Source organism: Falco naumanni, chromosome 6, assembly GCF_017639655.2.
Source record: "Falco naumanni isolate bFalNau1 chromosome 6, bFalNau1.pat, whole genome shotgun sequence".
In the NCBI taxonomy this organism is placed as follows: domain Eukaryota; kingdom Metazoa; phylum Chordata; class Aves; order Falconiformes; family Falconidae; genus Falco; species Falco naumanni.
This window is the reverse complement of record NC_054059.1, coordinates 39,607,000-39,621,533: the sequence shown is the minus strand read 5'-3', so window position 1 is coordinate 39,621,533 and position 14,534 is coordinate 39,607,000. Positions and strand designations below refer to the sequence as shown.

General features: G+C 36.4%; 1 protein-coding gene across 1 annotated transcript in view; it reads right to left on the bottom strand.

The window, feature by feature from the left end:
- PDE10A (phosphodiesterase 10A) overlaps positions 1-14,534 on the bottom strand; it is a 194,757-nt gene that overhangs the window by 26,182 nt on the left and 154,041 nt on the right. The window contains exons 10-16 of the mRNA XM_040598856.1: positions 14,308-14,359; positions 10,624-10,766; positions 8,352-8,444; positions 7,538-7,724; positions 5,922-6,064; positions 3,780-3,863; positions 1,924-2,074 (exon numbers count right to left, since the gene is read on the bottom strand). Of these exons, the coding sequence (XP_040454790.1) occupies positions 1,924-2,074; positions 3,780-3,863; positions 5,922-6,064; positions 7,538-7,724; positions 8,352-8,444; positions 10,624-10,766; positions 14,308-14,359 (853 nt within the window). The remainder of the gene's footprint in view (positions 1-1,923; positions 2,075-3,779; positions 3,864-5,921; positions 6,065-7,537; positions 7,725-8,351; positions 8,445-10,623; positions 10,767-14,307; positions 14,360-14,534) is intronic.

The window sequence follows — 14,534 nt, the reverse complement described above, 5'->3', positions numbered from 1 at the left end:
CACACAACATTACGAAGTTGTGCAGTAACAGCTGTAGGAAGCTGGTATCCCCTTTTCCTTACCATCAGGAGGGGAAGTTGTGTAATGAATAGGCTTGAAAAACAGTCTCTGAGCAAAAGAAAGATGAATCTCAGTGTTCGTTGTGCTACGTGTTAGATCTAGTGGGCATAAGCTTTTGTGTCCTTCCCCCCAAAGTTTAACTCTTCTGTTGCATCCTTTACAACCCGCGTTTTTTCCAGCCTTACAATTCTCATCAGTCTGCCCCTTGTACCAGATGATTCTCTTTGTCTAGCTCACCCCAGCCTCCATGTCCCGGAAATTCATTCATGTCTCACTTCTTCAGGATTACACAATGCCTAAACCCAGCACTCTTGACCTTGTATCCATTGTCCCTGTTTGGATCCCAAATCTTTGACCACTGCCAACTGCTGGACCTATTTGTCTCTAAACCAGAGTCCACTTTACAGTGTTTCATACTTCTCTTCCCATCTTCAAGTCTAGGTGTTCATGTCATCAGCCCTCACCTGAGACCAGCCCATTCTAGTTCCCAAAACTTTCGTTCAGCAGTTTCCTGTACTCTTGCTGGATTCACCTCCAGTCTCAAGAAGGGTGACTGCTAGGAAGAGCTGGAACACAGACTGGGATAAGGCATCCAAACAGGTGAAGGCTGGCTGGCGTTTGGCAGGGAACAGACTGATACCATCTCTCTTAACAGCTTCCTCTTTTGCTCTTTCTGTCTTTCTTGCTCTGCATCTCCCAAAAGATGAGGTTTACTATTTGGCTAGTACTGAATGTTAACAGAACTCTAAATATTCCCTGAGTCTGCACTCCACAGATTTTTGTTGTTAAAGGAATACTGACTTTTTTTCTAACTTGCATAGCTTTGCCAACTTTCAGCATATGCCTGGCAAATGCCACCTTCCTCTTTTAGTGTCGGTTTTCAGGTCCCTGCTATACAGCAGAATAAACTTGACCTTTTTAAATGAAAGATTCCCAAATTTTATTTCACTCTCATACACCAAAAAAACCCTTGATTTCTCCTAGCACGTTTCTTTAAAAGACTCAAACAATTCGGGCTGAAATTTCCCCAAATGAATCAGCTGGAGGAAGTCACAGAGCTTCAGAAATTACAGCCCAAATGGCTAGTATTTGGCAAAGTTACACACAACTGAAAATAGGTTCTCCCAGTCAGAAGTTTCAGGTAGTATTAATAATAGACAGCGCTCCCAGTTGCGCCACCATAATTCAGAAAAAAAATAGTGACAGTTCTTCATAGTGTATATTAACATTTAATCATTCTAAGTCTTTCATTTTATTATTACAACTTTTCAGTTGATGATCTATTCAAAGATATTTTTTTCCCCTCGATTTCTTTAAACACCATGCATTTATCTTTAAAAAATATACACACATACTAAGGAAAACTGTTGTACAATAAAAGTTAATCAGTAAATAGAACATTTGGACAACTGTTTTCCTTACATCCTTTCTACTCTTCTCCCTTACTCACACATGTCAACCACCTCTGCAACCCTTGTCTGCCTATTCAGAATCTCTCTAACCTCATAGGGTTCAAGATCCAGGGTGCTTCCCTCCCCTCAGTACAGACCTGACAGTTTGTTAAATAATTAAAGACTGACTGTAAGCAACCAGGGAGAACCTCAAAATATGGGCAAGGGCTTAGAGCAAATCTGTTACTCCTCCCCTTCAGTGGGCAGACCTGAGAAACATGAAGGAAACACTAGGAGTAGGAATCTGAATAATCCTCATTCCTCAGGCTTTCCACTCATACCCGTTCCTCTACAGGGACCTTTATGTATACTCTGCCCAAGCTGACAGCAAAATTCTAGCATAGAAAATGGACTTCTATGATGGCTGATACCTCTGACGAGGTCTAGTAACTGATGCAGTCATCTCACCTACCTCTAGGTCCGTGAAAAGCCCCTGGTTGTTCTGAAGTATGGCATACATGCAATGTGCAACGGTAACGGCATGCTTCCAGTTGTGGTAGGGCACACGGCGATAATTCTTCTTTACAGACATAGTAAATCGGCATAGCTTTTCAAGTTCAAAGCTAGAAAGAAATTAATTTGGTTAGAGACAAATAATAAGAATGGAAAAATAACCAACAGAGGAGAAAAGATGCTCTTTGATTTAATCTTCTTGCTAGGATTGACTCTCCTTGCAGATGACTCATTGATTACAAGAGTCATTCAAGTTTTGGCAAGGACAGGGGAGCGTGGATACCTGATAATGCTCTTCGTTTAGTTCGTGGAGTTCTGGAACACAAGTGAAGCTACGCAGCTCAGGCAACACAATTACACAACCTTGCCTGATCCCAGAAACTTGAAGTGTGGTTTCTTTAATTCATTATCTATTCAACTTGCCAAGTAGGGAAACTGCATCTAATGGAAAATCTGAAAACTTTGTTTGTGATCAGAACAGAAAATCAGGGTTTTTGAAGCAAATGACACAGAGGAAATTTAAAATTTAAATTAAAATTTCAGTCAAATGCCAAAAGTGTAAGTTGTTTTGAATAAAAGAAGTTGAGATGCTCCATATTGACATTGTGAAAAGAAGATGATTTTACTTTTTCCAAGACTTCAAGATTTTTTTCCAGTTTGGCTAAATGAACAGAAATCCACATTTCACTGTTTCTTCCTTTTTCAAACAATATTTTGTTAAGTACTGCCATCCATGAAAATCTCCAAATCTATAGCATTTATGGGATTATTTCTTAAAGATTTTTTATATCTTTTTCTATTAATATAGACAAGCAAAAAGAATTTATGATCAAGAATATTTTCACTAAGGTAATAATAAAAAGCAGTAATAAAGTAATAGTGATGTTTGGCTTATGTGCTTATCAAAACCACCTCTTGAGAGAGTTCATACTCAATAGTACCAAAGCTCTGCACAATCTTTAACAGACTTTATCTACCTATGTTCCTTTGAAAGAAAAGCTGAATACTTATCATTTACAGATGAGAAGTTCAGGCACAAATTATATATCTGGTAAAATTTTCTGAAGTACCTAATCCGAGCTGCCCAGGGTGAAAATGGAATATTACGCTTGCGCTCAGGACTGAACTGAAGATGCCAGAGTCCCAAGTCACTGACTTTTTCCCTCATAAACAGATCACTTTTCCTTATTCTCAGTTTTTCCTTTGTTACTGTGGTTTGACTTTTTTTAAGTTCCATGTTTTGATAATTTCTTGGGTATCTCAGGGAAGCGTTATTAATGTTCTAGTTTTGCAGTCTATGTGGGCTGAGAAAACAGTGTTTAATGTCTCTGACCTATATATAAAAATGTAAACACATCTAATGTATGGAGCCAGCTAGATAGAAAAACATATTCCTATGTGTGCTGAGCAAGGTTATTATTATTCTTAGCCTTAGTCTGACATCAGTAAAAATAGAGGCATATTGTCTTTCAAAAAAAGCTTTAGGCTTTTTTTTTTTAATTAATATCTTCACCATCTTCTGTCTGAAAAGCAATCTCACCTCAGAACTAAACAATACTTCTATATATTGAAAGGACAACTGTGTGGATGATATCATGAGTTCTTTTGCCTGGCCATTCCCAAATTATATTAACTGAAGACCAAGAAGCTGAGACAGGAAACCAAAGCTGCTTATTACAGCCCTGTACAGACCAGACATAGTGAATAAACTCCAAAGAAAATAAGATCTTGAATTAGAAAATAATGATCTCAAAATCTTCTAATAAATAAACACATAAAGAAAAGAATTAAAGCAATAAATTATGTACTTCATACCAGGCTGTCCCACAGGACTGATGAACCATGTAGACAAAAATGGCAGGCCAGACATCCTCGTAGGGACTGATATCAAAGTGGTATCTAAGAAGACAGTTTCAGTTTAGTAAGGGCAAACACCTTCTCATCCTTACCAAAAGCAAGTGAAAATGAGTAGGTAATGCGTAACTGACAGCACTCACTTCTTTCTGAATACACACCAAAAACTGACTTTACAGGCTATATTTTCCAGCCATGTCAGTTAATGTATTTCCACATAGAATCATGGAATAATTTATGTTGGAAAAGATCCCAAAGATCATTGAGTCCAACCGTTACCCTTTGGCTTTCTTCAGTTAATAGAAACATAAATCTTTATTTAAGAATCCATTGCTTAAGCAACGTACAAAAATCTTTGTTCAGGGATGATGAGAGTTTTACAGGCATTTCTAAAATATTTCAGACTTTTGTCCCAGGAATTGTAAAGATGGTGGTTTTAATAATATATTTACCAGCTTTTTTTGAATAATTTCTATCATTAATTCAGTGAGACTTGCTCTAATTTTGATAGAGAGGGGAAATAAAAACATCAACTTTTATTGACTAAAGTCAATAAAAAGTCAATAAAGTCAATAAAGTTTTTATTGGACTAAGTTGAGTCCAAAATTCAAACCCCAAACATTTCATACTGCATTTTTTTCTGTTTCATTAGCTGAGGGCTTCTCCCCACTCCCAACATCAACATTTAGGCCTAATATTAGGGACCCACTCAGCAGAACTGTTTGTCCTTCAATTATTAATTAACCCCTTTCCCTGCACCTGCTGCGCTGCAAGTCTTCTATTTACTTTCCATTGAACCCAGCTAAACACTTGCACATACGTGGCATACTGAACAGCACAGCAGGTGCAGGGGAGCTGAAGGTAGCTGAACTGCTTGGAAAATGGTTAAATGTATTCGGATTGCCTGAACTAAAGGATGTTAATATAATTTAAAATGAAATCTGTCATATTTGCAAGAAAAAGTATTTTTTGCTGAGGAGGTGGATTATATAATATCTAAAAAAGCACAAGAAATTGTATTGCAAAGAATAAGCTTTATTAGGGTGTAATCCTGCAAGCTGCTAATACTTTGGCGTTCAAGCAAATCACTTCAGCATGTAATGAACTCTAACTGTATCCAGTCCCTGTTAAGCATACACTTGCATACTTTGCTCACTCACAGCTACAACATTCGGTGCCTAACAGAAGCGAGCAAGCTCCGGAGACTACGTTCACAAAGACAACTTAGATTTTGTGACTCTATATCACAGAGTTCTGACTTTAGGCACCTGGTCACTACAGTGTAATTTATTGTCCTGGGCCAGAAACAGTGACTGAAAATGAGATGACTCCCTGTGTGAGCGCTGAGCGGGGACTGACTGATAAAATACACGTAGAGGTATGTCTTCAGCACATAGCAGATCCTCGAGAGCTGAAAGCAACTAAATTATTTCAGAGAAAGCCTAAGAGGTTGGATGGGATGTCCTTATCCAAATTAAGGCTGCAGCTCTAAACTGTAGCACTTGGGATTTATAACCTTAAATTATCTTTGGAAGTGTAGGGATTTGTATCCATTTTCCCCTCCTTCAAGAAACACAAGCAGATGCGCAACACATGCACACTAAAAAAACCCCCAACCAAACAAAAAAACCCAACGCCCAACCCAAAACTGAAACACACTACCCAGAAAATCCCAGGAACAAGCTGAATCTTTTATTCTAAAACATATACAAGGGGATGAGATCATGCATTTGGTATTAATTACTGATGTTCCAGCTCATCCTCCTCTCTGGCTCTGAAATGTTGGTGACTTGGGACTATCAGAAAGCAAGCTCATCTCCACCATCCTTAGATATAAACTAATGCTTAAACCAACTACTGTAGCTACCCATGCCTGAGGATAGGTATTATTTTACATCTTCGATATATAAATTTTGTTCACAGGTCACTGAGTATAACTAAGTATAAGAAAGCCAGAGATAAACCCCTATGATTTTGGGACAGTTCAATAATAAAAGTGCTTCCTACAAAGCTCCACTACAGCTAGGGGAAAGAAAAAGACACATCATCTTTTCCACAGAATGACACAAGGTGCCAATGTCGCTACATGAGAAAAATACTTACAGTTCAATTTCTTTATAAATATGTGGAGGCAGTGTACAGTGCATGAGATTTTGCCACTCTTCTGCTGTACAAACACTGTGGTAGGATAGCTTCTCCATCGTTACACGGTAAATACACTCTGAATGGCGAATTCTGTGGTACATCTGAAAAAGGGAAGTCATTCATTAATGTAAAATTTTAATAAAGGAAGAAACATTTCTTTCTTGTATTCAAGCAATTAGTTTGAAAATACACATCTGCAAAATCGTTAGTGCTTTTGGCTGCTCATCTTCACACATTAGAACATTGATGGATTATATGAAATTCAGTACTTCTGGAAAACAGGGCCTTTATCACATCATTCGGCATCTACTCACTTGGGTAAACATCTAAGGCTTGGCTGATCTTTCACTGCATCTAAGCTCATCCAAAAAAAAAATAATAATCAAAGCTCAGGCGTTAGAAACAGAGCTCAGTCCCTTGCAGCATGCTAACAGAAAGAAAACTGGTAATGGCACAATTCATGTTTATGCCACTGCATGAATTCAGTCATTAATTGGTACAAATAACTGCTACCTAGGCACAGTAAAAAGTATATGAGATGTTTATCATACCTACATTACTATGCAATAACTGTGAAAAATAAGTACAGTTAATTATTGAGATGTTCGGATAGCAATGGCATGGTTTGTAAAGTGAGGATACAACAATTTTAATAGCAAAGATAATCCTCTGGATCAGTATGCCCTGAGTGGTGACATTTGCCATCTAAAAAGAGTGAACTCACACATACTTGAGTGATTGCATGGTCCCAAGTTTCATTTTTATGCAGGCCTTTCTACTTGCCTTGAGTCATGTGGAGCAAGTTTAAGTAATTGTTAGTAAAATTTGCTGCCCCAGTATATCGACAGTATGATGTTGGTAAAATGGCTTAATGTAAATCACCAAGCTTAACTGGCATTGTGTTGTGTTATTCATGGCATACTTCCCATGAATATGACACATTTCTTCTGCATTGCATTTTTCTTTCATTTATTGCATTTTTCTTTCATTTATTGCATTTTTATGCTTATGTAGTAATGACTGTTAAATTGCTTACACTTCATACAGGAATAGTAATTTTTGTGATGATAAATGGTATGAAAACAAAAATAGCTATTCACTCTTACCTAGAGGTATGGACAACTATGAGTACATAGCACAGCATATAAATGTATAAATTGACGTCTTTGAATATTAAATGTAAGGAATAGAGAGAAAACATAACATCTCCATCCCCCAGCTAAAATTGTAAAGCATGTGATCTGAATTTATAAAAATAGATAAGAATTTTAATTTCTAAAGGAAAAGAGAAGACAGACAGGTATCATTCACATTTCAGAGCTTGCTCTCTCAGTTTAGCTACAAGAAATTGATGTATCCAGGCTACAATTATTTCAGAAAGCATCAAATGTTTCCCTATCATTCTCTGGAAATACAATTATTCAGCAAAGAATTCAATGATTTCTGTTTCCTTGTTAATTCAATGGAACAAACTTATGAATCATTTTAATAACGTAGAACATCAAAATCCTTAAGTAGGATTTCAAGTCTTCCCATTATAACCAACAGCTTACAAAATTTTAAATAAAACTTACATTAGCACAGTGTAAGGCTAAAGCACAAAAGACTGCAAACATTTTAAAGTTGTTCTCATCAGTTTTAGAGAAGGCACTTCCACTTATTTTGTTCACCATCTGCACAACACCTATTACACTTCCGCGGCTTACAATAGGCATGCACAGGATATTTCTGGTTGTGTAGCCTGTGTAGAGGTCTACTTCTCTGCAGAGCCAGAAAAGAGAAAGGAAAAAAAGAAAATAGTTAATGTTATCAATTAATATCTATTCCTTGACCCTCAGAAATGTTGATCCACAATATACAAAATGGTTTTAAAGTACATGTAATTCGTATCTGCAAGAAGTTCACCTCCAGAGCTCTGAAATATTTCCATCTACTGTGTCATATTAAGATAGAATTTTATAATCCTTTAAGTCTCCATTTTTAAGATAAAGAATGAATACTTCCTCAAATGTACAGTCGGTTGACTTATAAAATCAAGGAATATATTCAGGTACTTAGGCATGGTATTTGCTAGTGAACACTTTTTTTTTCTCCCCTGAAACAAATCGGATTGGGGGGAGGCTAAAAAAGAAAATCAGCAGCAGTCTACCTAACTGGGCAGAGTTCTGTAACAGGAAAAATAACTAGATTTTTCTCCATTATATTTATATTTGGTAAAAATAATACATTTTATTTGTATCTTAAAAATATCTCTGATGGCTGAAGTATTTAAATAGATAATAGGTTGTCTCCTCATCGGTGGATCACAGCTGCACAACTGCATCCTAATATGAAATCTAAGTAAAAGTTTTGGTGAGCTATCTTCCCTTCTCATGAATAAAATCCTACCTGTTAAAGCGTGGGTCTGCATAGGCATCAGGGATGTTAAGGACTTCTCCTGTTCTTGCCACTTGACCAGCTATTCCTTTTTCTATAGAAAATCTGCAGAAAATAAAGATGTGCATAAGCCACAACATGATCTACCTGGAAAGATATTTTTCCAGTGGAGTCTGTCTTGGGCACAGTAATGGATATTTGTTCACAACCAGCGTCAGTTCAATGCTTTTAGGAGAAAAACCTTATAAGAGAATAACTAATAGTAAGTAATAAAATACAAAAGCACATACTAACAGATACTTTTGAAAAGATTTTATATAACTACATAGTTTAATACAAAAAATGCCACAATATGTCACATTTTAGTGACAAAAATGCAAAGTCTTCTATAACCCTGGGGGTTATGCCGAGTAAACATGACAGTTGTACAGAACCCAAGACTTGTGTTTACCTTTACAAGCTATCGAAATTATCATCACTTTTAGGTACTCATTGTTTCTTTAGACACATCATATGCAATATGGAGCTTGTTTCTTCAGGAAGGGCAGGTGGATTTGGTAAGATAAACTTGGAAAAAGACCAGTGGAGACTTCAAAGCTAAATATTATACACATTTGCCACGTACACCAGAATAATCAGCTTGTTTCATCTCATGAAACACTAAAAATGCCATGGTACAAACTGCACCCCTTAATCACCACAACAAAGTTAAACACAACAAATATATTCTGGAGCTAAATCAGAAAAAAAATATCTGTCTTGCAAGGAAATTTTTAATTCTTTGACATAGAACAAATTCTTGACATAAAACAGTTATGACATATAAGCACAAAAGAATTTGTGGAGAAAAATAAGTAGACAGGATCACATGTGGAACACTTTCAAATTTAAATGTACCCAGCTAGTATCCCGCCCCCACAGAAGTCGGTGACAAAGCTGACAGGATTTCACCCTGCACACCTGATTTTAAGTTATTTTCTGCTGCTTCTTGTGATAGGTACATCACACCAACTTAAAGCTCCTTCCTGATTACTGACTGACTCAGTGTCACTTTCTTACAGATATTTGAGTTGTACTTCTCTTTCAGTACACAGCACCTGAGAAATGGCTCACACCCTTGCACTCAAAGTCAACATTTCAGTAATTTTCATACAGAGAAGACAGAAAGATATAAGCAAGAAAAACAATTAACGAGGAGTATGAAAGCGTATGTTAAAGCAAGCCACCTTCTTTAATTTACACCACCTCCTTGCTTGTCAGTATGTAAATTGCACCAATTTTTTGACTCCTTCCATTCTCACTTACACAATGTAGTAAGTGGGAGTAAGTTTGTCTAAAGGAGTTCAAGTGAAGATATGAACCACATCTCGTATTGGCCCAGAACTTTAAAGTATGAGGAAATTAAAAAAAATCTGATAAAATCTATGCTAAGTATTTTAACAAAATTTTAGTGCAGAATATTAAGTTATACATTTCTTTCTTTTTACGAAGCTGCATGTTTAAAACCTGTGCGTGTCTTTGAAAATCTGTATCTACTAAGGATTCACAATTTTTGAAAAGTGGAAAACATTATATTGACTTTGTTGTTTTGCCTCTTTCATTAAAAAAATGTCTGTATGGGTAAAAATTATGTACTTGTGACACGAAGCAGAAATACATATCATTTTTAGACAGAGAACCCTATGTATTCATTACAAGTCCATATACATTTTCAAATTCACCACTTCAAGCATACTTCAAAATCACAATTATTTAAAAGTTTGAAAATACTCTAAATTCACATAAGAGTAAGTAAAACTAAATTACTGGACTTGAAGTTTTCAAAACCAATGATGAGTCCATACTAGATTCTACATATGCCTAATCCATCTGTAAGTACAAATTGTGATTTCCTTGCTTTGGATGTGCTTGAATTGCACAAATTTCAATTCCTTTTGGGGAAAAAAAGTCCCATACTGGCAGACTACGGGTTAGGTGCACCTTTACCTGCACCTTTACCTACCTCAGAACACCTCTGTTTTTTCCCCAACATGATTTCCAAAAGGACCGCCTCCGGAAGACGGCATTTCCAGGAGTGACGTTATAGCTTCAGAGACGTTGTTTCGATGGCACTGCAATGTCATTCCCAGAAGTACTACCTTCTGGAGGCGGGTCCTGGTGGGAATGATATCACAGTATGACAAGTATTGTCAGGGTACCTGCAGATAGGCACAGAGACTGGGTAATAAAATGCCTGCACATCCATAGTTACAACGAAAATGCATTCTTCTGCTAGCACTCTTACCTTATTTCTTTGGTCTTCTTGAAGACAGGTTTCCCATCATTCTCTTCTCCAATATCAAAAAGGTCTGAATACAGCTCCTTATTTTTGTGGTCAACCTGGAAGAGTGCACACCTATCTGCATTCACCAGGTTTTTTGCATATATCTATAGACAAAAAATACCAAAACTAGAGTTAATGGTCATGAGTTAGATTATCTTCAGTCATTTATCTGATACAAACATAAGCCCCTAGAAGGCAAAAGTTTTAAGGAATCATCCAGTATGAAAATCTGTTTAAGGGAGCATCCACCTTCACAGTAATCTTTAAAGATATAACTAAAAAGGAAAATGTGTCTTTTATTCAGTATTTTGTTGTAAATTACAGTGTTTCTCTCTTTGAGAAATGCAAGAATATCTTTAAAGGCTTGAATGTTTGCTAAAAGAAAAAAGGCTTTCCTACTACACTCTTTTTCAAGTACAAGGAATGCTTTTCAAAATGGTACCTTTCCTCCCTCTGTGTCTGGATATTATTCACCTTTACCTGATTTTATATAGATAGAATATAGCAAGACCTAAGAATATTTTTGGTTTTTTCTCTTTATCTTCCATGCAAATATATTGCTATTAAATATCCTACAAAAGAAGACATAACAGAGAGGCTAGTCTTTGTTTCTTAAAAAGCTAAATGCACCTGTAATACATAACAATGAACAAACAGGGACTATTGGAAGTGTCCTTATGGATTGCCCTGTGCAGCGGTCCAGGAAATGGCTGCAGCCTCCTGAAGCTGGGGACAGTTCTTGCACAAAAGCTGAGGCTTAATAGTTCTGCATGAACTAACAAAAGCCCACATGGCATCACCCAGTCAAGACAGTACCATAGACTTGCACAGTCTCTTTCATGCTTTGAACCAACTAGTTTTATTGTAGCAAAACTAACTGCCAGCCAGTACTTATTGTCAGAACAGAATCTGGCCCCAGGAACACAGCAGCTCTTCACTGAAATGTTGCTCAGACATACAATGGACTTTCTGAGAACAAGAGGAAGAGCGAACCAAAGTTGAACAAGGATTACTGTGTTAACTTAAGATGCTGTATAGTCAGGTGCAAGGATCTGCTCTATCCAATTCAGATACATGTCCTATGTTTCTTACCTGTTCAGAAAGTATAGTAACTGCATGGTAGAGCATGATCTCAGGTGGATCTTGCTCAACTTTTTAAAATTGTATATAATAGCTATGACTACATCTTGGTGTGCAGGTCACATCTTAAGAATTCTCAAGACATCCACATGGATGAATTAACTTCCCCCTCCTCCTCTCTTGTCTTTCAAAAATAAAAACAAAACCCTAAAATATTTCATTTCACACTAATGCAAAGAGATAAACATTAAACCTTGACAGAAAAAAACCTATGAGACTATAAACCATTAGTCGGGAGACTAATCCCATGCCATATGAGCTGTGAAATGGGGACTGCACAGAAATGATCTAGGCCAACTCTACAGAGCTTGGTGGGCCTTCCCGTACCAACAGAATCTATGGCTGGAAAGATTATGTCACTTTCTACTCCATTTTTGCTTCATCAGAGCAGTAGGATGTTAGGGAGACTGCAAGTTAAGAGGTAACTTTTGTGAAGTATTTCCCACTTTAGAGCATTAAGAAGTTCAAACATCTTGACCACTCGCACCATAATTTCCTTTGCTCAAACTGGAGCGAATGCAAACTGTGCCAAAAAGGACAAGGTGCCCAGTACATGCTTCTCTACACCTGTTCAGAAAGTGTATTACATTTCTTTATAAAATCAACAGCAAGGAGTCCTTCAATTTATACAATTAAATGTTTGTGTTCTAATTCACATGACTCAAGAACTTACCTTGATCATGACTCATGCTTTTCAAAAATAACTGTTTAAACACTACTAATTGAGTGAAAAATTTAATGGGATAAGAAAGTCTTACTTCTCTGAAGCCCTAGCTCAAATCCAGGCCAATGGCTGAAAGAGAGTATCAGTACAAAACGTATGTTCTGCACCATCAATATGAAGGCCAGCAACCACCTTTTGGGTAGCTTGCTAGTACTCAAATATATTGTAAGAAAATTTGCAAGGCAATTTGAACTTCTGCTTCCCCTCCTTGTATTTATACTCAAAAACACCCTTATGCCACTAAGTGATTTTAATGAAAATAAAAATCAAAAGAATGCTAAAATCCCTGTACTTTTTTCTTTACTATTACAGGAACAAATAAAACTTTAAATGCATTCACTAAAGGGTGAAGTAGTGAGGTGAAATTGAGTTCCACTCCTTCATCACTAAGAGACACAGAATAAGTCACATAACGATAAAAATCACACTCCCATAAAATGGCAATAAATGTGCAAACAAGTAATTTAATTAATTGGCCCAAGAAACAGTCAACTGCTACAGTTTATAAAGGAAGCTAAATATGAAACATCTACGCAGGTTAAAATGCAGAATCATGATGTAGCCAAGTGTTGGAAAAGGAGATGAAAGAGTAAGCATATTTTACTGCCCATTGTGTTTTCCACCAGACCTCTCTTCATACGGAAGAACAGGAAAGAATATCAATATTTGTTCTTAATGCCATATGTTATATTACATGAGCTCTTTTAAATGTTAAGCTATTTTTAAGCAGTTCATTTAAATTGAAAAAGTCAATGTTCAGGAACGTGTCCTATGTGCAGAATTCTTGACTGTGTACTAACTAGAATAAGACAAACACTGCAGAATATTTTCCATTACTAATTCAAGTTTCTAAATAAAACCACTTTAATGTTGTTTATATTCTAAGTTTGTTGTCTTTGAATAGTCTAGCCATGAATATAGCTTTGAAGATTGGAGTAAGTACCAGAGTACTGTTGGAGAGTAATTTTTTGAATACACAAATTGAAACAATGGTATCACAGACCCAATTAAGATTTACATTCAGGAAAAAGAACTGCAGCACGCAAGCACAATGAATGTGCTTAAATCTAAATAGCAGAATTCATATATCAAACACTCAAAATGTGCTACGAACAACCAGTCCATACGTATTTGTAAACACTGTTCAGGAAATAATTCTGAATTCAAGCTTGATTCAGAAAATTATAATCTGTTTCTGAACTGTACTTCAAGCCATTGATTAGTTATTTCAATGGACTTGGCTTTAGTGTTTTTTTATAAAACACTGACTGACTCTGTCACTCTTGTTATTGGTGTAAATACTTCTGCAAAGCAAAAGGGATGTCATGACTTGCATATTGCATTCAGCAAGTGGAACAAATACCCTAGAAGTAACGTTTGACCTCTAGTCCTTCCTACAGACAATAACTTCTTCAGGAGTGTTTTGCAGCATGTAGCAAATAGAATTTATGAAAAAGGAATTAATACAACAAGTTGAAATAAAACCAGAAGCCTTTCTGTTACAATTTTTAAAGCTTCTCTAAAACACAGTAACATCTTATTTCAGAGATCATCACGTTTCGTCACTTATGAAAGCTGTGAAATGAGGTTGTGAGAATGAAAAAAAGCAAGCTGACCTTTGCCATCTTCTTCCATCCAGAGATGTTACTACTATTTGCAATACATGTCCATTATAAACAGCTTCTATTTTTCAATGATGTAATGTCTTATTTCAAGGAAAGGAGAATGAAGGGCTTTAATAACTAAGACTAATAAACTTAGAAGTGAAAAAGACAACTTACCATTATATGTTCAAGTAGAGAATCTATTGCAACTATATTATCAAAATACGTTCTGCAGAGAAAGAGAAGTCAGTAAATATCGGCATTTAGTCAAACACTTCTCAAACGACTGTCCTGCACTCTTGTTTTAAAACCACTTAACAGTGGAGCCTGAATGGGTGAGGACAAACCTCTGTACCGTGAAAATCACCGACTGGCTTGCTATAGCACAAAGGAATTGAGAAATG